Source organism: Thermobia domestica, chromosome 13 (assembly GCF_964235325.1).
Source record: "Thermobia domestica chromosome 13, izTheDome1.hap1.1, whole genome shotgun sequence".
NCBI classification, from domain to species: domain Eukaryota; kingdom Metazoa; phylum Arthropoda; class Insecta; order Zygentoma; family Lepismatidae; genus Thermobia; species Thermobia domestica.
The window spans coordinates 41576486-41601464 of NC_137466.1; the positions used below are offsets into that span (position 1 = coordinate 41576486).

The 24979-nt window shown below is 34.6% G+C and overlaps 1 protein-coding gene across 1 annotated transcript in view; it reads right to left on the bottom strand.

Moving 5' to 3' along the window:
• Positions 1-427: 427 nt before the first annotated feature.
• eve (homeobox protein even-skipped) overlaps positions 428-24979 on the bottom strand; it is a 45871-nt gene continuing 21319 nt past the window's right edge. Inside the window, exons 2-3 of the mRNA XM_081735656.1 lie at positions 15491-15663; positions 428-3618 (exon numbers count right to left, since the gene is read on the bottom strand). Coding sequence (XP_081591782.1) covers positions 2914-3618; positions 15491-15663 — 878 coding nt within the window. The 3' untranslated portion in view covers positions 428-2913. The remainder of the gene's footprint in view (positions 3619-15490; positions 15664-24979) is intronic.

Genomic DNA, 24979 nt, shown 5'->3' on the forward strand with positions numbered 1-24979 from the left:
GGGCCGCGGTGGCTCAGTGGTAGAGCGTTCACCTCTGGTGCTAGGAGTCTCGGGTTCAAACCCTGCTCCCGCCAAGTGAACTTTGGGGTGGACAAACACCGTGTGCGTGGGTTTTCTCGGGGTTCTCCCGTTTCCTCCCACTTTCTTCATTCCACCATTTCATTCATTACTCATTATCACCGTCTCCTTTAGCCTAATCGGTGGGACGTAAAACTCAAAAGTTCAAGTTCAATCTAGGCATAGCGGGATTCTACTTATTATTGGGCTTAGGTGCAATAATAAGAAATAGAATCGCAATGTCATAGGATTAGTATAACCATTTAATACACTTGTCCTTGGAAAATGCAGACAGGTCCTTATAAATACTAACATTTAGTAACGGGTCAAAGGAGCAAAGCACTTTTTTCTATAAAAACAAAAACAAATATTCTTTGAAATAACAGTATGGCTTGTATTTTCATTCTATTTACAACTATGATGTTGATTTTTGGAAGCAACAATACACACAGCCTCTCGCTCAAACAAACACACACACACACAAGTGCAGTTATAATGATTTAGTCCTATTTACAAAATAAAATTACATAATAATACATGTCTTTATGAGTCTATATACAGTTAATGATGTTTTTTTAGCAACGGGAAAAGTAAGAACATTTGGTTCTTGTCTTTTGGAAAAAACACAAATCAGTCACTTATATGCGCTTTTTATGTATGGCACAGATATATTTGCTATTTTCAATATTTAGATATTGTACTTATTTTTTAAAAATTAAAAAATGCATTAATTTGATCTTCCAGTACAAATATTTTTACATCTAATGACATCACTGACTACATTTACAATAACAAAAATAAAACATGTGAGACATTAATAAAACTTCGATAACAGAAACACTATATGATAAGTTAAATAAATAGTACAAAAATAACAACGCGTTAACAGCACCTCTCTTTGATTGATTGATAAAAATTAGATTTCTTTCTTTGCGTTAGTTTAGAATTCTCGCAATTTAGGTGTATTTGGTGTCTTGTGTGTAACTTACCACACCTCTTGCTTTTTAAGAGGAACCAATGAAACGCAGCTAACATACAGTGTATTGTTTTGTAAAAGATATGAGATGCAATGAAATCCATCGAAAAAGGGTTTTAATTTTTGTTGACATAGCTCTCAGTGAATACCACGGACAATATATACTACTAACAGCATGCTATTCGTGTATTTATTAGTATTGTAACTTTTTTATTTATAAAATTTGATTTCTTTAATAATTATTTTGAAAAGTTAATTCAAACTAAATTAAATAACAAGAATAAAATGAAAAATGTTTCTGGTAGTTTCAAAATGTAAAGCAACTAAAACAAACAGATGATGTTATTAACCTCTTATATTTTTTTCTAGGCCCTATTGATATAATGTGGTACGCGATTGATACCGATATTGTTTCTAAGTCGAAAATAACGGGCTACTATAATTTTTATCATTTGAACTTTTAGATCTTAATGAATATATTATTCTTTAACTACCAATCAAACACTTTGCAGCAAAGAACATTTCATCAACTTTACTAAGTTAAGGATGTTGCGCCATCTTTCTAATTCAGCTCATTGATTAATATGAGGAACTATTCTCTTTCGCACAAAATGAACTGAAATTTCTAATGTTTTGTCTTAACTCAGTTCTCCAATCTATTTAAATGTTTATTTTACTTAATGAAAACTAAATTTTTGATACATAATTTAAATATTAGTGAATTGCATTTAATTTAAGTAAAATTAAATTCTTAGGTAGTCTGTGTGATGCAAATTATTTTTTTAAAAAGACAGACATAACTAGAACCTTGAAAAACAATTCAGTAAAATCAAAGCCTTTAAATTCCAGTTCGTTGCTACTAATTCTCCAATTTGTTCTGAAAATTGCCACAAAACGCTGCCTGACACTGAATATAATTGAAATAGATGAAAGGTCGTTGGTTTCCCTTCTATGCACAAATACATGACATGAACATAGTAGAATACCATTTACAAGATAGATAGATAGTTTTTTTTCTTTTTGTAAATTTGCACAATATTTCATACAAAAATTACTGGGCCTAAAAAATATTGGACTCTTAGTCCATTGGTTAACATCTGACTGAATTTGAAATGATTCCAAATTTTACACAAAACAACATCACAATGAAATGTGATCTTCATTAAATAATCACTGGTAATGCCCTCACATTAAGAACAACAGTTACTATTAATTAAGAAGGAGTTAAAACAGGTTGCATTGTTAAAATAAATACAATATTTGCATTAAAATTATACATACCAGTCTAAACATACATAAATATAATATAAAAATAAAAGAATAAGTTGATTTAAAAATTAGTTTTTGAAACATATAGTAGGTGAGATTTTAAGCATTTGTATCAAGGAAAAAAGTCATGGAATTCAAAGAGTTATTCGTTATCGAAAGTAAAAGGTAAAAGATCTTTTTTTTTTCGTATATTTTGCATATATTTTTAAAATTATTGTGACTATTCAGAATTATGTTATAATAGGCTTTGTTCGACTTTCCTCTTTCATGAATAACAACCTGAAATAGAACTGGAATAATCCAATTATTCATAATTTTCAACTTACTTTTTTTTATCTTTTTTTTAAAAGTGTCTACAAGAATATGAAAACAATAGTTTTTGCTATTACCCACGATAACATATCCCTGATAATCACTCGAGACTGATTTGAAATTTTGCTTTAACGTTTTTTTCTTTTTCTCATACAAATTTTCATATTTATAACAAGTATGTTAGCCTTATGAACACGTCATCATTAAACAAACTTCACACATTATGTTTTTTCCCAGAGATGCTTATGGTAATGGAACATGTAACAGTCTTTAAGGAATGCCATTATATGATACAAAGTCTATTTGCTTCCAGCAGAAATACATTCGGGTACTTCACTCCCTGTGGAAATGCATTTCGGTACTTTAGGTCCAGGTGAAATCAGAGTTTCTGACCGTGAAATGATACCTTCCTTTGGGAATGACAAGGAATAACTACTGAAATTCGAGCTGTTACACTCACGCGACGCAGAGCGTTCTGTCACATCGTTCTGGTAAGGTTTAAAAAGTCCGGAAGGTGTTGTTCGCGTCGTAGCACCTTCTGGGCTAGGAGGTTGTCTTGCGGTTACCAGACTCGTTGGTTGAGGATAGTAAAGACCACAACGCCATCCTGCTTCCGCTGACGTAACTGTTGGGCATGCTGTAAAGTGTCCGCTGAGTGCACTGGGAGACGTCGGTGCTGCAGCTGCTACGGTAGTGCTTGCGACAGCGTCTGTTAGCGACGCTGCTGTTTTTAATGCCAATGGGTCAGTGGCTGTTGGTGGATGCAAGTATGGGGGAGCTAAGAAACTTGGTTGGGGACGTAGTGGATACGGTGAATATCTGTTATTCAAGCTGAGAGCATGATAATAACTGGTAGCTGCAGGTAGTGAATATGGGTGGTAGGCGCTTGAAGCTGCTGCTTGGAGAATGGTTGCAGCGACTGCAGGGTCTGCGTAGAATGCATATGGCCAGCTCATCGTCAATCTGTTCCGTTTATCCTTCATACGTCTGTTTTGAAACCAAACCTGTAAGAAAATGAAAACGGATTTTAAGTACCTAAAGGAATGAAGGCTAATATAGATGAATTTTGTACTCAGAATTACAAATAAATAAATAAATAAATAAATAAATAAATAAATAAAAGCAAAGTACAGTGAAACTCTCATTATCCATATTCATTAGTTCTAGACGTTACCTCGATAAATGGGAAAATCATTAAAATAACGTTATATTGATTCATTCTCTGAAATACTTATGTTTTGTTTAAAAAAAATGATTTGTTAAAAATAAAATCATTTTTACTACAAACTAATAAAATTATAATTTACAGAAAATTCCAATCAAATAAGAATGTCAAGGAAATTATATTCTTGTAAACGATTATAGACAGTTTGCATTTGTTACTAACCTGAAATTATTATTATCTAATTTTCTGATTTAGACCCGGATATTTGGGGATTGTATGATTGGAGTTCGGATAATTAGAGTTATACAGTAATTATTTATCGTTTCTAGAAAAACTTCATTTGTAATAATAACTCTGTTGAGCAAAAGACATATCGATACCAATCTCAATAATTTTTAATGTGTTTAGGGAAAAAAATGACATCTTTAAGTTTTACGTCCCACAAATATGCGGCTAGGCTAAAGGAGATGGTGATGATTAGAAATGAATGAAATGGTGGAATGGAGAAAGCGGAAGGAAATTGGAAAACCCACGCACACGGTGTTTGTCCACCACAAAGCTCACTTGTAGCGAGCTGGGGTCGAACCAATTACCCCATGCACCAGAGGTGAACAGAACCACTGAGCCACCGCGGCCCCTGTTTAAAATTTGAGTGCACGTGGTTCTCGAATACATTTACAAATTACTTTCACAAACGCCCCAATAAATGTAAGCTTATAACTTGCTGAAAAGGTTACATCGCCCAAGTGTAATAGGCCACGAAATGCTTCATAGAAGAAAGACATCTTCATATTAAAAAAAAAACGTCTTCATTTTTTATTGATTAAAGAAATTTTAACACAAATAATTATTATATTATTTAATGATAGGAAACTTGGATCTAGGTCTGCACCTTGAAGATATAACATCTCAATTAGGGTTATGAAAGAAGAAATCTTAACACGAAGAAGGAATTATATCAAAGCTTTCTTTCTTATCTTCAAGTGCACATCTAGATCCGAGTCACTTCTAGGCCGTATCACTGACTTTTGTTATAAATATCTGTTTTATAATATAGTAACTTTACTATAAAAATTGCAAAATATGGCGGATAAATATCGATTATCCTTAAATCACAGATAAGTACAGAAAATCTAGTTCGTATACCGACTTTAAGAAAAGGAGAGATGTGTTCTGTTCCTTGATATGAAACTACTAGTTGTCTTCCTGCATGGAAATTAATGAATGTGTAGTGACATATATGGATATGGTTTTCTATATAGAATTAAAATCACCATTACAAAATGTGTTACTGTGGTAATCGAAATAGTTAAATATTTCCTAAGTGGGGGAATGAAAATTCTACTTTCACCGGCAATTCAATATTCAAGAGACCTAAACATAGAAATGTTTTGTATAGAATTTAAATTTAATTGACTACTGTATTATAATGATTCTATTTCCCCACAATATTTTACTTGTATTAATGAACTGGAATGCGCTTCGTAAATGCCATCTCAATTACACTCCTTAAGCTGTATTAAAGAAATAATAAAGAGAAACCCGGCCATCTTTATTCATGCTTGTATACGTATATATGCGAAGAGAGAGTTGAAGCTATGTTTATGCTTGAGTGTCGCTCTATGCATAATAACTATTCAGTGAGTCTATAATATAATGTCGTTCTGCTTGCACAAGAGAAGAGAAGAGAAAATACCAAATGAAAGGAAGGCATGGCTACTGAAATTACTTCGTTTCCTTTACACCATTGTCTCTAAGAAGAGTTGATAAAGGGAAAGGGAGCCGCCAATGCATTAACCACACACGCCGACAGTACTGTGTTAATTGGCTGTCAAAGGCCTCCGCTAGGCGGCTCTTCAGTCAACCTCTTTGTATCTTTTTACTTCGCTAATTTAACAAACAAACACGCTTTTAATCTAGCTTCTAGATGCTTTTTTTAAAACTTTTTTTTAAGACCAAGAAAGAAAAGAGAGAAATTTCAGTTTATCAACTAGTTGTGAAAATGGAAAATAAAACACATTATAAATAATAAGATTATACTACGTTTCATTTTGGGGTCTTCATCTTTGAGAGGAGTAAAATGAGTATGTACACAGCGCCGCTCATTGGCGGATAGAGGAAATTTCGCTTTATGTTCATCGCCTTAATTGCGAATTCACGCATCGTTGAAGTGTTAATTTAAAAGCAACAAACAGAAACCTCTTACAATCTTTTATTCTTCCTCTCACAGGATTTTTTTTTCAATACAATATATATATACATATCTAGAAGTAACCTTCAAGGTATATATATATATTTCTCTCTTTACTTGTTGTCCTACAAATATAACAACTGTTAATTTTGATGTTACGTCAATCTTAGCACTTGGCATTCGAGAAAAGAAAACACAAAATAAAAGTTACTAATTAATTCTTGCCATACAAATAAAAATAAATCGTTTTAATATTCAGTGCAAATGAAAAGAACCATCATTTTCTCAATGTAAGCACCATTTTCTTTTTGATATCTATCCATTTATTTAGAAGTTAACAGGTGTTAATAGGTTATTGCGAATGACGCACCAACCAAAGAAATTCATTATTCATTTGTTTATTTTGGGCAATCTCTCTTCGTTTTTTTTTTTTTTTTAACTTATTAGGTCGAAGATTGTCGTCTGATGGAATATTTTGTTACATGAATAATGTTCAAAGATGATTTATTTTTATTGCACTTATATATGACGAAGATTTTTTTTTTTTTTTTTTAATTTTCATTTCGCGATTTAGTTTTCGTTTATCAATCATGAGATGCCCAAATATAACCTGGGTATACTTAGTAAAGCTTCTTTACATGAATCCATTTTTCTGAATCAGCTGTGGCCAATTTATATCGCATTACGTGTCAGGACAAAAACAAAACCTTTTCCCGTTTTCTTCCCCTCCCCTGAAGTAATAGCTCACTGAATGTGCTGGCATCATACATTTTGTGAATTCTTGTTCTATTATGGGCATAGTGTACCTTGTTTCACATGTCTGTAAATTAGGACCTGAGCTACGATAATTTGAACGTAACTATTCGAAATTGAATTGTTTTTGTTAAATAAGAAAGTGCAGGATCAACGGCCTTACCTTTCAGAATGGGCTTGACCACCAAATGATCAAAGAAAAGAAACACATCATACCCCTTTTCACTTTTATTCATGGGTTGCCATTTGGTTATCATTGTTTTAAAAGTTCCAGGATTTTTAAACAAAACATTACGTGGAAAATTGATAGTGTCTTTTAGATCTCATACGTTTACTGTTGAATTAAATAGTCTTCCTACCGTATATTCCAATATTTTAAAATAATGACGAATTCAAACTATCATCTTAAAATTTACATTTATTTCTCTGTCTGAGTTTCAATTGATCTTGTACAAAATAATGTTTAGTAAAATTATCAACAGTGTTACGAAGGTACCGTTTATTACCAAATATTTCTTCACCAAAGCATGTTATCTGATAAAATTATTTAAAGATTATTCCTTGAGAATGAAAGAATATTCCGACAACATTACTTCACAAAATACGGAATAGCTACAAAACAAGGTATTGGATAACCTACACTGCTAAGTGCACATGTGTCACTGTTGTTTGCAGTCGATGTGAACTCGAGAACTCGTAGAAATCCTTAAATCCCGTGGGGAAAACTGACCAACAGCACTGTGTCTAATAATAGAAGTATTAGGGAAGAAAGTAGAGCAGGTGATTACTTTCGGTACTTGAGTACGTCCTACTATTATTAGTGAGAACATAAACTTAGAAAGTGAAATAAAAGCAAGGATAGGTATAGGAATGGCGATAGAAGCTTTTTTATTTTAAGATGAGAAGTCTACTTTGTGGGACACCAAATAATAAAAAGTAAAGAAAAATGTTCATAAATATGCGTTATGTCTGTGTGGAGTAGATACTTGAACAGTATGCAAGAGCGTCGAAAAAAAGACTGGAGGCATTTTATTCAGAGGGACAAGGTGGCTCAGTGATAGAACTTCCACCCCTGGCGTAAGGGGACCTGGTTCGATCTTTGGACCACGTGAAGGACAAACACGTGTCTATGATATTTTCGAGGTTTTTCTTGTTTTCTTACGCATTCCCATTTCACCAATACTTACACAATCATTGACTTTCATTATAATAAGCATTCGTCTTTTTTGGGGAGTGGGGGCTACAAGGAATAACATGGAATGCAAAACCGAAGGATGTCCTATAATTTGAATTAGTACTAATATAAGTATTTCTAACCCGCATCAAACCCACAACCAGTGGGGAAATTTTCGCTTTCTTAGATTACCTATACTTGAATCATGTGAAGATTAGTTATACCGAATGACAAAAAAACGGATGAAGTGTTCCCTAAACATTCACATTTTTAATGCAAGACTTGGATAAGGCTATACATAATTATAGCAACTATATTAACTACATACTTTGATTAAGAGCTAGCGTATATAAGTATAGACCATAGACAAGATGAATATATATATGAATAGCATTAGCTGTGGCCTATACGAAATAATTACAATAAGTACGGTTGGAAGTTTCAATGGTATAATGCTTCCTAAAGCATTCCTGAATATTTTCAGGTGAATACAGACAAGAATTTTTATGCACGCGTGTGAGAAATACCAAAGCACGGCCCTTCCTTTTTTTTTATTTTCTTCCTCTTCTTCATCATTGAGAAGCCCCAGCAGCAGAAGAAGAGAACATCACAAGTTCATCATGTGTTGTCGTCAGTCTAGAAGCCGCTTGTTCTGTCGTTTATTGTGTGATGATGTGCATTTGAAGAGATTGTAAGTAAGGCGCCCACTTCACACGATGGTCATAAAGCCTCTGTCGGAGATGTTATGCATTCCACTTCTTCTAATGCGGAGGAAAAAAAAAAACTCGCTCCTAACCTCTAGTAGGTAGTTTCAAATAAACGTAAGAAGTCTTTCTATAAGATTGAAAAAAACGCTGTTATATACACACTTTTATCCATTAGCGAGTGGCATTTAATGAATGTGATATCGTGACCTCCTCGTTGTGACTAAGTGTGTTACAGGATGCGAATCAATCAACGCTTTCCAAAGACGTTTCTAAACAGAGAAAATAAAAATGACATTTTCTTTTCTTTTTCTGCTAATTCTATTGAATCTTCATTTCATGATACGACACTCGATGGAGGAGCTTTTCTTTTTAACTTCTTTTGCCAGCATCGTTATTCTATGATTCAAATAATTAGCACTATCAACTCTTCTCTTTCAACCATTATCAATGGTAATTCAGGTGAAATAAACAAATTCCCAGCAGCAGCGTGTCATTGCAAAAACAGCTGAGTCACTATAATGTGCTTCGTAATGCCATCTTGTGGAAGGTGAAGTAACTATCTTTGGTGTACGCTCTTCAAAAACCACAAAAACCAGTCAAGTGTATCAGAATCTGTGCTCACAGATAAGTGAGTGTGACGTCATGAAGTTAGTGCACATATCACATTATACATTTGTGATTATGACAAAACATTGGCGACATTCTCATTGGTTCAAAGATAGATATAAAAAATAACCAACACTATTTTTTACATTGAAATAAAAGAGGAACCAAAATCTCACTGATCAGAAGCTCTTCTGTGGCTTCCTTCTTTCCTCTGGTGCGGGAGATTCACCTTTTACCTTTCGATGGAAGTTTGATTCGGAAAATGAAATTAAACAAAATCTTAAAGTTTTACGTCCCAAAGTCATGCGATTAGGCTCAAGGACACGTTGGCAGGCCCGCAACCAGACACAGAAGTTTGGAGGGGAGGCAAGTCATTAAAAATTCTCTTACAAATATCTAAATTGTGATTTTAGTATTAATAATAGCATTTTGTATTGAGGTCTGGAGAGGCCATGAAAAGTTTAGCGGGGGGCCAGACCCCCCTCTAGTTGCAGGCCTGCACGTTGATGATGAGAAATGAAAGAAATGGTGAAATGAAGAAAGTGGGAGGAAACGGGAGAATCCAGAGAAAACCCCTGTATATGAGGTTTCTCCACCACAAAGTTCACTTGGCACGATCTGGAAAGGAACCAAGAGCCACATGCACTACGTGAACGCTATACCACTGATCCATTGCGGCAGCCGGAGTTTGATTCGGATCCCACGTTAATCGGAAGGTCCATGTCTCAGATTTTATTAAACAAAAGTTCAAGTTATAGCTGCAAGTCTATTTTGTACTATATAACTAGGGTGACCAACCGTCCCGTAAAAACGGAATTGTCCCATTTTTTCCTTACCATTCCCGGTGTCCCGAAAAATTCTTCCGGGACGCCAAAATGTCCCGTATTTACTTACATTCGTACAAAAAACCTTTCGAATCGCTAAAATTTCCTAATTTATATTATCTATTTTTTCTAAGCTATGTGATTATATTGGAATAGGCTATGTCTAATTACTGAGCAACGTCATTACGACGTTTGTGATATTGGATGTGGTGGCTGCACTGTTTTCTCTCCTAGCCCCCCTACCCTCCGCAGACGACAGTGCAAGGGGCTGAAAGTCTTATGAAGAACAATGTAACCTGTTTTTACTCTCTGTTTGGGCGCATTGAGGCTCTGTCGAGTACAGTGTTTCCGTGATTTGACTAAGATGTAACACACTACGAAAGGGAAACAAAGGTATAGAACTATAAAAGTAAAAAAAAAAAAAAAAAAAAAAAAAAAATCAGTTGTAAGTGAAATAACGTTTAAAAGAAAGAAAATGCAAATAAAAGGAGTTGGAATCCGATGCTGAGAGTAATTATAAATCCTGTCGGTGACAGATTTGAGCGCTCATATATTTTTAGTAATGTTTTCAAATATTTCATTTTTTGTTAGCTGCTGGTAGTTATTTGCTATCTAATTAATTTCACAACCTTTTCAATAGGTTTCAAAACGAAAAAGTGTAAATTTGCCCTTTTTGTGAGTGATACAAAGAAAGACATTTTAGAGAGAGAGCTGAGAGGCTAAAAAATATATTTAGGGGAGGAATCTATTCAGAAATAAAAGGTGTCCCGTTTTTTCTAGTTGACGATTTGGTCAACCTATATATAACCTATACCTACCTATACTAACAAAAAAGAAGGCCGGAGCGTACCTGTCTTTCATAGTCGTGGCGTTGGGAAAGAGTATGGAAAGTCAATTCATCAATCAATAAAAGATGAGAATTTTTTGGAAGCAAGCCGGACAGGAAACTATACCAATATTTGTTTTGTATAACTGAGAAAAACACGTGAAAACTCCAGTTAATAATTGACATTATCGATTGCAGGTTTTGAACTCAGGACATACCGATTGCAAAATAAAAGTTGCTGAGTAGTGAAACGCATGATGCCGTAAAATAAAGCATATAGGCTTATGCCAGTTACTCTGTAAACTCAGGTATGAATAGTGATTTCAATTATATTTCAAATTTGCCCAATAATGAAATGAAACCTGTATTTAAAAATAAATCTACTACGTTCTCTTGAAATTTTGCACAATACAATGGGAGATCTGCTGAACCAAACGGCAGTGTACACTATTTGTGAAGATCTTAATAACAGAAGTGAGTTCGAAAATTTCTATGTTACGTTCCGTTAATAGACCTCTGGTTAGGTAATTTACTCTTAAAGGCTCTAATTATCTACTGTACTCTGATGTTACAGGAAGCCTTTTGAAGACCGCAGATGTAAAGCAGGAAAAGAATTGTCCAACATCATGAAAAGTAGGGGAGGCGGAATATTTGTGCGCGGGGTGCGTAGGAATTTCCTGTGTCCATGTGGAATTGCTTATGATGCAGAAAAAAGCAATAAGCAAACAGCGGCATTTGAAGCTTGTGTGAAAAAAAAGTAATCCTTCTTGTGCTGATTGTTATGGCGGTGCCGCCCCCTATAAAAGTCCGTCGCCGCCTTTGAGGTGAGCCAGGTGAGAATTAGTCAGATAATCCAAGAAGCACTTAGCGGCATACAGTGGAAACTCTCACCTTCTGACACGGCTACCAACTTCCACAAATACAATGCTCCTTTTTTATTCACGGTTGCCAACGGTCGCCCACTAATCAACCGAGTCTTAAACAGTGGGTAATGCCAAATACATTGGCTTATCTTTTTTATCAATAAAGAGTGCGTAACACAATATAAGAAACTAATTCACAATATAAGTTGTTTTTTAAAAAAAGTTTAAAGACCTGACGAATATTTAATTAATGTTGTATATTGTTTCTTATGCTGTAGTTAATTTTCAATATAAATCGTCAGGTACATTCTTCATTATTAGTTTGCAACCGAGTTGGAGCCGTAATCCTGTAATGCAACTCTCTTGTAGGCGAGAAACTGTGGTGGAGAACAGCCTATACTATGAGCGCTGGTCTTGCACAATAGTCTTTGTACCGGATTCATGCCTCAGTCACAGTTCGTTGTCCATGTTAATAATAGGTTCTTTCCTTCATAGTCTCGGTGCTGCATATTAACCCTCAAGAACCGCCAATGCATGAGGACGCAAGACACAAAAACTTAAGCTTAAAACAGATTGAATGATGGGTACATGTAGATAGTGTATAGTACAGTCTTGTTCAAAAAACCCCGGCCACCCACCTTACATTACATTACCATATTATATCAACGGTACGTTGGAAATCCTAATTGTAATACCTAGTCTCTAAATGATCGTCACACTTGGCTAATGAAAATGCACATTTGTTTGATGTAACTCTAACTGTAGTTTAGTGTGCAGGTATCTTCAAAGAAAGGCAGGCAGCCACGTTTCTCTGAACAAAACTGTACATGAAGTGACGGTTCTTGAGGGAAGTCATATTATCGCTTCAACCCAAGGGAAGAGAACACACCTAAATGTTCTACTATTTTGTATTACATTAACTAAGTTTAATTCCTTTTGTTTGAAACGATGAAAGTTAAATTTTTACTGATGTGATTTTCTTGAAGAGCCGCCACTGGAAAGCTTTTAACTCTCAAAAGGACATCCTAAAGATGCATACATTAAATGCCACCTGGGGTTGTATTTCACCCCCACCTTGAATATAATCATCATCATCATCATAGGCGTTCTGCCATTATTGGCAGGTCACTTGCCACAACTCAGAAGCTTCCATGCTAATCTTCATGTACGATTTTTCTATTTTGATATCATCCGTCAGTTGTAGTCTCCTTCATTCCCTCCATGTATTTCCTGCCATCATACTCTCTAGCACATCCCTCATGATACAGTTCTTACCCAATGTCCCAATCAGTTTCTCCCAATCTTCTCTTCATTAATATCGAAAACTTCTTTCCTCCTCCACCATTTCCAACACTCTCATTCGTTTTCCGCTCGACACAACTAATTCTCTCCATTCTTCTCCACACCCACATTTTGAAAGCTTCCAATCTTATCATTTTTGCGTAATGCCCAGTGGTAGAGCGTTCACCTCTGGTGCTTGGGGTCCCGGGTTCAATCCCAGCCCCCGCCAAGTGAACGTTGTGGTGGACAAACACCGTGTGCGTGGGTTTTCTCGGGGTTCTCCCGTTTCCTCCCACTTTCTTCATTCCACTATTTCATTAATTACTTATCATCACCGTCTCCTTTAGCCTAACCGGCATAAAAGTGGGACGTAAAACTCAAAGATTTCATTTCATCCCCCCCTCCTAGGATCGGCGCCCTTGCCGTCACCCCCTACATTTTTGGGCTGGCTACGGCCCTGCATCTCATCACTAGTAATACCACCCAGGTATCGACCCTGATTGGAAAATTCAGATCTGAAGGGTGTGATAGCGAAGCAAGACATACCATGAATCAATGAAGTTAGCTTCACCACTGATAAAAAATGTATTATGATTAGAATCAAGTTAAGGTGTGATAGAACAATACACACCATAAATCAGTGTAGTTACGAACTTAGCTTCAATATCTTATGATTGCAATAATCAAGTACTTAAAAGAGTTTGATGATTCCACTTATAAAGACAGTATGTCACCTGCCTATAAAGATGACCTGAACGGTTCAGGTGTACGATTCCTTCTTACAGCAATTGATGCGTGTGGTGGTGTGTGTGTATGTATATGTGTATGTAATATATCTGTACTTCATGTGCGAATGACCGTGGGAGCAGTCAACTCTTTTATAAATCCATTTTTTTTTTTACCTTCCCTGTACTTTTTATGACACAATTGTCACCGACCGCACACCGAGAGTGCAGCGCATGGCTTTCCCAGATCATAAAGGACTCACTCATTGTGAAGCCCACAAGAAGACAATCCAGATTTTTATCACTCGACAAGTAAAGGGAGAGGGGAAACAAAAGAAATACGAAATAGCGGCTGGTTAGACCAACAAGGAAATTACTCTCTGTGCAATAAAAGAAGAAAAAAAAGGCTTTCGTTTTAACGGATTGCTACTAACTTTGCTGCTTAAGTCTCTTTCTTTCTCTCTTTCATATTAAGCGGTTTAGCGTTAAACACTTTATTACGGAAAGCTTATTATTTTCAGATTTTTACATTTATATTGCATTGTACAGGGCAATTCATCTAAGACGAGAACCACAGATACGGTATCAACTCTTAGAAAGAAAACTAATGCATTGAATTTGCACGTAATGTCTTCTGCAGTAATACAGTTTACTAATACATTACGTTCAAATCACATAGGCCTTATTAAAATTCTAGTCCATTTCAACGAAAACCGAAAAATAATTTCCCATATTAATCAATCAGCTAAAATACAAAGACGGTATACGTATTCAGCCCCCTTTAAGTGGAAAATTTGTATTTTTTTTTTTTTGCTTCTATAGATCTATTGTAGGAAAAGGCATTAAAACTAACACTTATTTTGCGTAAACAACCGGTATACGGGCATCACCGGAACTTTTTCTAAGGGGGTAGGGGCAACATTCGGGAACCGAGAAAAATATGAAATTTGGCCTCCCTTAGAATTTAAAACCTTAATAAAATTATTACTTCTAGGGGTCACAGCTGAAGTTCTACTGAAGTAGAACCAATATTTTATTTATGCTTCAACTTAAGGAAATATATAGGGCTACTGTTGATTTTTTTTTTTCAGTTTAGTGTCTCTTTCAGTAGCGAGGCTATATAAGACGTGACCTACAGCATAACGTATTATCCGAACCACATAAGCTCCCACCTGGAATCGAACCCAGGTCTTCCACGCCAAAGGCACGTATGCTAACCGCTTAACCACGAGGGAGCTCGATAAAATAACGGCGCAACAGCAGCACCTTCATTTTTTTTTCTTAGAAATTATTTGCTTACTCCACGCATCACTACTTTAGTTGAAGGGTCAATTTTTGTCATAACTTTAAGCCTTGAAAAATATATAGGGTCTATTATTTCTGGGTGGGTGCCGACATTATACTGAACTCGGCCAAGATCACATTTTTAAGTTTTTATTTATTTATTTATTTTTAATTATTATTTTCTTAAGTGGTCAATTTACTCCATGTTTCATTTATACATTCATGTTCGTATGGTATCACATGGAGTAAGCAAGTTTTATCTTGAAGCGGATCCGCTCAAACGACAGGGAACTTAAAAATAGGGATCAATTGCAACTCCTGGCCTCTCACAAGTTACGGCACTATAGGATTTGTAAATTCGAGAACTTGTATGGGAGACAGTGATGTCTTTTTTATGTCTTCCTTATGTCTTTTTTTTTTTTTTTTTTATCTGCACCTAACTTGGTTGGAAAAGAGAGAACTGATTGAGGTACTCACCTTAATTGTGGCTTCAGGAAGCTTGAGCTGAGCAGCGAGCTCACATCTCCGAGGCCGTGATACGTAGCTCTCTTTGAAGAATTCACTTTCCAGCCGGTTTAACTGCTCTTTCGTGAATTGAGTACGATACCTCCTCTGGTTCTGTTCTGATGGCGGAGGATTCGTTGCACATTCTGGAAGAAAAGATTGTACACATGTCTACGTTATTTATATGTACTATTGCCATTCTGAAGAGTACTCCATTATAACAAAAATTACATGAGCTTGTATTTACTTATTGGGTTGCAGAACATGACAAACAATAACATACTTTGATGCATTGGTTGAATATCGTATCATTTTGCAGTCAAACAATATATCATCATTCTTGATTCGAATGTAGTTTAACAACTTTAAAAAACAGTTATCGAGTCTAATGAAATGGCACCTACTGTTTGAAGTAGAATACTAGTCACTACACGCTACTGTGTCCGCAGAGCATATTTTCATATTCTGGTTGGTTATTTATATTGTAGTCAGATGTGGACCTCAATTTAACGTAGGATTTGAACCAGATGAGTTTCCACCGGGAGTCGACCCTAGATATCCTGTACAGAAGGCGCAAACACTAACAATATAGCCACGAAAAAGCTCATACTTATAAGCTCATTCATGGTTACATATTACAATTACATTACACGAAACGTAAATTTCTTCGACTGTAGGTATTTAAGTAGTAATTTTGATCGAATTAGCTGGGTGGATAGGACCCGTGGTCCTGGTATCGTAGTACAATTAGAAAGCTATTAAGTTAAAAGGTACCGGTAGTGAACTCTGGCCCAGAAAATCATAAATTGACCTAAAAATTCTATTGGTCGATTATATCCGTTTGTGAGGTTTATAGGCTAATATTGTGTTGTTGAAACTGCGTTTTTATTTTAGATGTGGAGAAATGTAAGTCCAAACGAATAATATTCAAGGAGTACCTTTGACATTTCTTAAAATTAAAATACACTAAAGTTCAAAAGGTATCTTAATAGTGTTTATTAGTGTACTTAGAAAGGTGGTGTTTGGTATTTGTAGAACAATGGCGACTACAAAAAAGCTGTTTACTCTGGAGAGTATAATAGCGTTCAACAGAAAAAACAAAGTGCTAGTTGCGTTTGTTTCTTTGTGACACGCCATAATCAAAGGGTGAAATTCACGAATGAAAAGACCTGAATGATTTTTCTGAAGGGAAGCTGTTAGTGGTGTCGCGTGAAGTAACTGTCGGTAGAGACGCCGAACAATTAGCGCAAACTTAGGAGGCACTTAAGGAACGCACGCGAGGCCAACGAGTCTTTGTACGGACAATTATAAACGACACGCCCTGTGGCTTTTGTCTTAGCAAGCACAGGAATGTCTTCCACTGATGAATGTGGGAGACACTGATGCTACCAGAAAGCAACGTCGAATCTTTCCAAGGAGGCTACCATTTTCATGAACAGCTAACAGAAATTTAGAGATAAGAAAAAGAAAGTCAGAAGATAATTCGAAATTAAATATCTACACTCGAAATTTATAACAATTTTAGCAAGTAATAAATCTTATTATTAAATATAGAAGATAAGGCAGTGAGTTTCAAACAGTGTGCCGGGAGAAAGTAGACAAATTGAATATTTTTAGAAAAGAACAGAATACCGTGCCTCTAACACGCTTTATAGGAAGTAATGAAAACTCGCCAAGCACACGTTTCATATCAAATTTCCTTTTCATGTTAAAAACTGGAAGTGATTGAGGACAGTAGTGTAATTTCCGATTTTGCGGGAAGGGGGCAAAAGACTGTCCACCAGCGTAAGAGTGGATTTGTTTATTAGTAAGTATATTAGTAAACAATTTACTAAAAAGTATGTATTTCTTAAACTCAGAGAGAGAGACAGTACTCTTTATCCTCGCCGAACGACGTTCCTGATTGAAAAATCCAGGAAAAAAAAAACGTTAAGTTGAACAGAATTACCCATCTAAAACTCTCTCGAAGCCCATGAATCTAAGACGTATTTTTCTGCCAAATTTTGAGGTATAAAATGGGGAGTGCGTCTTGGAATCACATACAAAAGCGTTCAATGAATATCCAGAATGAGTCTTAGAATTGAATACAAGAAATTGGCACAACTTTTGAAGTTTAGAAATGGTGGGTGTGTCTTAGTTTTTTTTTTTTTTTTTTTTTTTTTTAAGAATTTATTAATATGTATATGAGTACAAAACAGTTACTTAACAATCTTTATAGCGATTCGTAGAGAGGCCGAGCTTCTGCTGTTTGTGGTTCGCCCTTTCAGAAATTATTTACATATTATAGGATGGCGGGTAAATGGTGTATGATTAAGGTACGCGTCTTCAATGCGGAAGACCCTCGTTCGATCCCCTTCGGGAGCTCATGTCGGGAGTTCACCTTAAGTCCCATGTAAAGCTGTAAGTCCACATCCCATATAGTCTCGCCACTGGAACGGACACTTAAACCAAGTCATCTATCATTTCTTCAACATTATGCAAGACATCAACGAAAAGTATTGATATTTATGTTATGCAGATAGATTTTTGATATTATGCAGTAAAATTTGTCAAAATAGATCGTTCACTGATTTGATTATTGTATCACTTGTCACATACTTGTGAAACATGCATATGGATAATGGAGTGCCCACAAATGTGACTTACAGAACTCAAGCTCCCAACGATAAGAAAGGAGCAAAATGGAAGTCAAATCGTTCAACTATAGGTTTTATTGTATAATATATAAATTGGCTCTTTAATTTAAATACGCCTATGACTTTAAAAAAAAAAAAAAAAAAAAAACTTCGTATCCCGAAGTACATGATGCCAACCTTGCACTAGTTTTTCATACAGAAACAAGATTCGCTAATAGTCCTACTTATTTCGACAAAGAATATATGAACGAACATTCTTGAATATCATACGTGCTTGACAAGAACTTATCATGAAGCAAATGAATCTGGTATCTTTTACTTCTCTCTCTAAAACCTGAAAGAGGATCCAGTCAGTTATATTGACATACCCTAAAATGTTCTTTAACCAATTTTTTTTCCCTCTTCTCACACTCATAGCATCTTATTAAGAGAACCGTGCCGGGGGCTAATGCTCTGATGTGATGATTTTGTGTTTCCTGGAATTCATAATGGTAGCTGTAGTCTGTGTGTATAGGATCCGATTAAGCGATGAATCCTCAACTTCCGCTGCGATGAAAGCGGCCTCTGTTTTCCCGCCAGCAACTCCATGATGAGGGAAACACATGATCTCACTCAACCGTGGAGAGCAACAGCGTAAGCGCACACGTTCCTTCTTTCTTTTTCTTTTTTTTAACACTTTTTCTTTCTATCAGTTAAATATATTTCCCCCTTTCAGTCCCTTTGCAAAGGCTTACCCCAGGGTTACGAATTATTATCGGTTATTAAGAACGTATATTGCAATGAGCCTATCCTATGACATGACCCTTCTTACCATAGTAAGCTAAGTAGAATTTATTTCTCATTCTTACAGTAAGTTATGCTGTAGGACACTTGCTGTTTTCTTTCGCCTCTGCCCTTGCGTGTTCACAGATATAAGGTCAACGTCACCGGAGGACAATTGCTATTACTACTACTACTAATAATAAAAACTTTAAGATTTAAATTACTTCAGACCAAAAAGAAAGTATGGTTTTATGATTGCATTAATACATTTGTCGAATATTCTAATGGTCTTCGTTTACTCCTTGTATATTTGAATTACCGACTGTTATTTGGTGGTGTTACCAGGGCAGGCCCTAGGCAATTTGCCGCCCGTACAATTACATCATTTGCCCCCCCCCCCCTTCTCCAGAAAGAACAAATCTTAAAAGCCATGATTTTAGGTGTCTACTGTATCATGAACAACGAAGCGGAGGGAAAGGGAACACACCTGCAGAGGAAAGATGGTGATCTTTATCGAGCTTCAATCTCAATATATCAATTTGCAATTCCAGTGCAGCTAGCTCTTTTATATCTATTTCTTGATTTTTCTTCTACATCTGTTTAAAGTTAAAAAAAAAAAAAAAAAAACTTGTTTCCACTTTCAATGATAACGAACTTGTCTGTGACAAAGACAAGACTAGTTTTTATATCAAAACTGTGATAACTAACTAAATGGAACAGGTGTTCGCTACTGTTCGCGAATTGAGTTCTTGTATTTGACAACAATTAAGAAATTCATGCAGGGATTTATTATTTTGACTATTTGCTTTAGCACTGTCATGTGACCTTAAACTAATGCGACCTAAACATAATTTACGAATGTAGTATTAGGTCAGCTTAGTAAATTTAACTACCATCATTATGGTATGTTTCCAACAAGAAGTACTTATTTTAAATATTAGAAATATAGTTATAACAGATTTTGCCGCTCCGTTCAAATGCACATATGGTAGAGCTGACCCTGTCTCTGCATCGACCCCGGGACGAGGTGCACAAAAACAGTAACGACGACGACAGCTTTAATTTCTTTGGGGGTGGGAGAGGAGGGAGGGGTAACTGGAGGAGCCTTTTACTTGATCTACCTTAGGATAGAACATGTCTCTGGTGGGAAGGCAGATGATCCCTTCTTGAGTTATTACTGCACCAGAGGAACGAGCGTTAATCACTAGACCAAAGGGTTATATAGATACTTTTATATTTACATTTATGAATATAAATTAATTGCCTATATAGGCAATTGAGGCGGTTCTTGAGGGAGGTCACATTGGTGGAAATTAAAATTTGATCGCTACAAGTTGAGGGAAGAGAACTTAAATCTATATTAATTTTTTAATACGCATAACAATAAGTACAATAATCAAGAGTTTTCCCTTAACTTGTAACGACAATTTTTTTTTTTTTTTTTGTGCCGGAGTCAGTTCCCCCAAAATTTGCAGTGCTTATAACGTATCTGCATTTCATCTCTCTTATTTCCAATTATAAATGCAACCTGTCTTATGATGATAAGTATATGGAGTAAAACAGACTAAGACAGAGCATAACAAGACAAAACGAAAGAAAATGATAATAGTAATAATAAAGCAAACATTTCCAGTGATGATAAAGTATGTAGACTACATATACAGCAGTACAATAAGACACTACCCATTAAAAAAGAACTCGTTCAACTTTTTCCATCGTGTTACAAGGCAACATTCTATACACAAAAGCCCATGAGAGACCTATAATGTACCCTAGGTTTTCTTCTTCTTCTGAGCATCAAGTACCACATTGGTTCCACAATGCTTAGTTTATCCGTGGCCAACACGGCATCTGGCCACTTAACCAAGAAGCCACTTTGTTAAATTAGGCAAAAACATCAACGGAAGAGTCTCGCAAGGAAGGAGGGAGAGATGTCAAGCACTCAGTGGAGCATCTATCGTAATTGCTAGCTATAAGACCCATCTCCGTTGAGGATGTGTGATAAGGCTGAGTAGATGGTCTCTTAGTGGCAGAAATTCGACTTAATGGTTTTTACATCAGAATACCATACACTATATATACATATATAAGTATGTAGCACACGCGGTTGTTCCTCACTACATTAACAAAACTGAACAGAAGTTCCTTCCTGACGTCATTTAAGCTGTGGCCACACTACTCAGTGGTTATAATGAATATAAGCATTGTTACCAACTCACTGCAATTGTGCTAGTAATGTTGCTCATAAAATTGAATAGTTTTAAAACCTTAGAAAAGGTAATTAATTTGTATCTGGAGATATTCTAAAAGTTACACCTATAAACTGATACTTTCAAAACTGAATTAAGGGAATAAACTAACTAAACTTATTGCTTAGGAAATTCTGCAGTTCATGACTACAGAAATACAATTGCTTGAATTTATCCTTATTTTACAGTATCTGAACACAAACATTCAGTTTTTCTATTTGAAGATATTATAGCATAAACACCCACCCAAGACAAATCAGGTTTAAAGTCTTATGTTCAAACTATTCTCTAGATCAGTACTTCTCAAAATGGGGTCCGCGGGACCTAGCCAGGGTGTCCGCGAAGTCTAAAAGTGTGTTGTAATAAAGTGGAACTCTTAGCTCTTACGCAAGAAGTATATCTCCAATTAGTAAAAAGAAAGCAATTAGGAATTATACCTACGTTTGTAAATTTTATTGTTTTCCTATTTTACTAAATTTCTGCCCTGTGAATATGAAGGGTTTCTAAAAAAGGTATTGCAACATTTGATACATTTCCCTATCATTTGCTTATGTGAGCAGACCTTTTCTGCTTTTTGCACTATTAAAACCTTAAAGAGAGAAGTTTTGCAAAACAATTTATTTTAGGGTATAAAATCTACCAAATAGCCGGGTAAGGCATAAAGAAAAATGGGTTCTCAGAAGTAAACATTCTTACTTAAAATTCCCTGACTTTCTGAGTTCCTTTCAGCTTTTCATGAAACTCCCTGACTTTTCCAAGGTATTTTTTCCCTTTTACGAGTAAACTGGATTCCCTGACTTTTACAGGTTTTCCAAGTCAGTAGAAACTCTGCTTTTTATAAACCTCAAGACTGATGCTGTAAGAGAAGCACGCCATCTATGATATTAAAGATGATGACGCTAGGAAGACATAGAGTACACAGTATATGTCTATTTATTGCGATATGACCCAAAATTATCATTAAGCCCTAAACTTTTAATTTATAATAATTGATAATAATAATAATAATAATAATAATAATAATAATAATAATAATAATAATAATAATAATAATAATAATAATAATAATAATAAAATAAATTAGATAAACGCAAATGTACCGTAAATCTGCGCTGAAAATCAAACAAGATGAACGAATCGAATTGAATACACCATTATTTGTGGTAAGAAGCAGATTTCAACAAAAGACAAAAATGATGTGACTGAAACGCTAGACCAAATTACTAAACAACAATCAAGAATAAATAAATAAATAAAATTAAATTTAAAGAAAAAATAGAAACGCGAATTGTGTATGTGACAGAGTGTTGCGAAAATTGAGACAAATTTCACATGCAATTGAGCAGTCATTGACTGAAATAGTATTAGGACAACAGAAAAAAAAGTAAGAAAATAATGGGAGAAAAGTCTCTTGATAAACTTAAAAGGAATTATAATATTTTATTATTCATAATTTTAAGATAATATAAACTGATAAAAGTCATAAAACGAGACAGATGTTACACGTTTAACGATATGCAACTGAGCTAATTATCATGTTATATGGGGAGAGAAATCACATATAAACATTGAAAAAAGAAACAAAACAACATTATAAAATACACATGCATACGTGTATACTTGTATATAGAACATGCGGCTGAGAATTTCTTTTTATTTTATTTGCATATTAAGTAATTATGTTATATAGACGCCGTCAACATGATTTTTTTTATATAAAACGTAAATAAGCCTTGTTTCATGTAATTGTTTCGTTTCTTCCTTTATACAACATGGCGTCTCTGTTTAGAATGACAAAATATTTTTGTTAAGTACGTGTTTAATACTTTTAAACGAACTTCCGTTTCCTAGTACCCAAGATTTCTTTTATTTACTTGTTTTAAAAATTAGGTTTTATTTATAAAATTTATGCCAAACTATTTTTTTTTTAATGGGAATTGGATTGCAGAGAAGCTGTCTAGAAATTTATGGTGGGAATCGAAACAAGTTTTTATTTTGCAAATGCTTAATATAGATACAATAAGAAGTAATGCGGAATACAGTAAATCCGGTTATACGTTAATTTGACTTTTCATTAAAACAGAAGTCCAAATAAAAATCATAATTGTCACGTCACGTAACGTATATACATTTAAATTCATTTTAACAAAAGAGACACTGACCAAAGCTTAAAACTTTAGTTTATTTTAAATTATAATTTGTAACTGTTTCGGATATCTAGCATATCCTTCTTCAGACACGATCGAAATTAATGAAAATACAGACATATATATAAATATGTCGGTTAAAGAATTTAAACTCTGTTACAACAACATTTATATATATGTCTGTATTTTCATTAATTTCGATCGTGTCTGAAGAAGGATATGCTAGATATCCGAAACAGTTACAAATTATAATTTAAAATAAACTAAAGTTTTAAGCTTTGGTCAGTGTCTCTTTTGTTAAAACAATTAATCCAAAGCCATGAATAGTCTTACTATTTAAATTCATTGAACTATAGGTACACGTGAAATGGGAGATTGATACTTTTGCTAAACTTGAAAATTGTACTTAATAATAATAATAATAATAATAATAATAATAATAATAATAATAATAATAATAATAATAATAATAATAATACTTATTTATGCTTCACATCCCACAGACTATGGCCAGTCAAGTGGTTTCGAGCTGGATCACGTTTGTTATTTTCACACTCCCACGCCGATATTAATGCCATTCTAGACCAGAATTCGTTAAATTAATTCAAATATCTTATGAATTGTCTCATGATACTGGATGAACAACAAAAATTTTGTTACAGCCAAGACTCTGTCCCAAGATCACACGAATAAATTCGAAGAATGGATATTTTAAGTAATCTATATGCTTGTCCGTATTTTTCTCTTATCCTTATCATGGCGAGTGCTACTATTAAGAGTTACTCTTTTCAAATTTGTCAAAGTAAAATCAGATCTAGGAATAAATTCTTCGGTGTCCCGGAAAATTAGGTTCAGGTTCAAATTAGGTTAAAAAAAAAAAAAAAAGATATATGTATATCGTAAGCCTTCTTTCCATTTTTCTTTCTTTTTCGATATTGTGAAAATGAACGACTGATTCATTGAATGTAAATTATTTTAAATGTTAATCGGTGTAAAATATATTTCAGTATTAAATTAACACCTCCAGCTCCGTTCCAGGTAAATCTATTTCAGTATAATTATACAAAAATGAAGTTTTTTTTTTTTGTTTAAATTATCGTCAATGAAAGCTGTGGAAGCACAGATTTCCCTGAGGAAATATAATGCACTAAAATAAATAATAAAATACTGATTCTACTTATAGGCATAGCTGAACTGTAATTTCTGAAAGTTGATGAACTACCTAGCTGTCGGCTCTCCACTGATGCCTTGATCAAAGATGTTAAAAACAGGAAATAAAAAGATAGTAGGCCTAGTTGTCTATTAGATGAGTAACCAGCAGGTCCGACAAGGTGTTTCTGTGCACTGCTCTGTCGTGGTGAGTTCGTTCCTTTTACTTTCATTATTATTATTATTATTATTATTATTATTATTATTATTATTATTATTATTATTATTAATAATTTCCTTCCTATTTCTAACTTCTGTGATCAAGTCTCCAGGTGAGGGCCGAAAACTAGATAGTGAAGAGTTTTCAGGAATTAAAGTTAAATGTAAGGTGATTGATTGCGAAAATTCCTAAGCGTGGTAATATTATGTCTGTAAATACAAGAATGATTTAGAAATATTGTATTAATAACTAAGTTTAAGGCATCAAATATTCTGAATAATGCATAAAGTTGAGTTCCT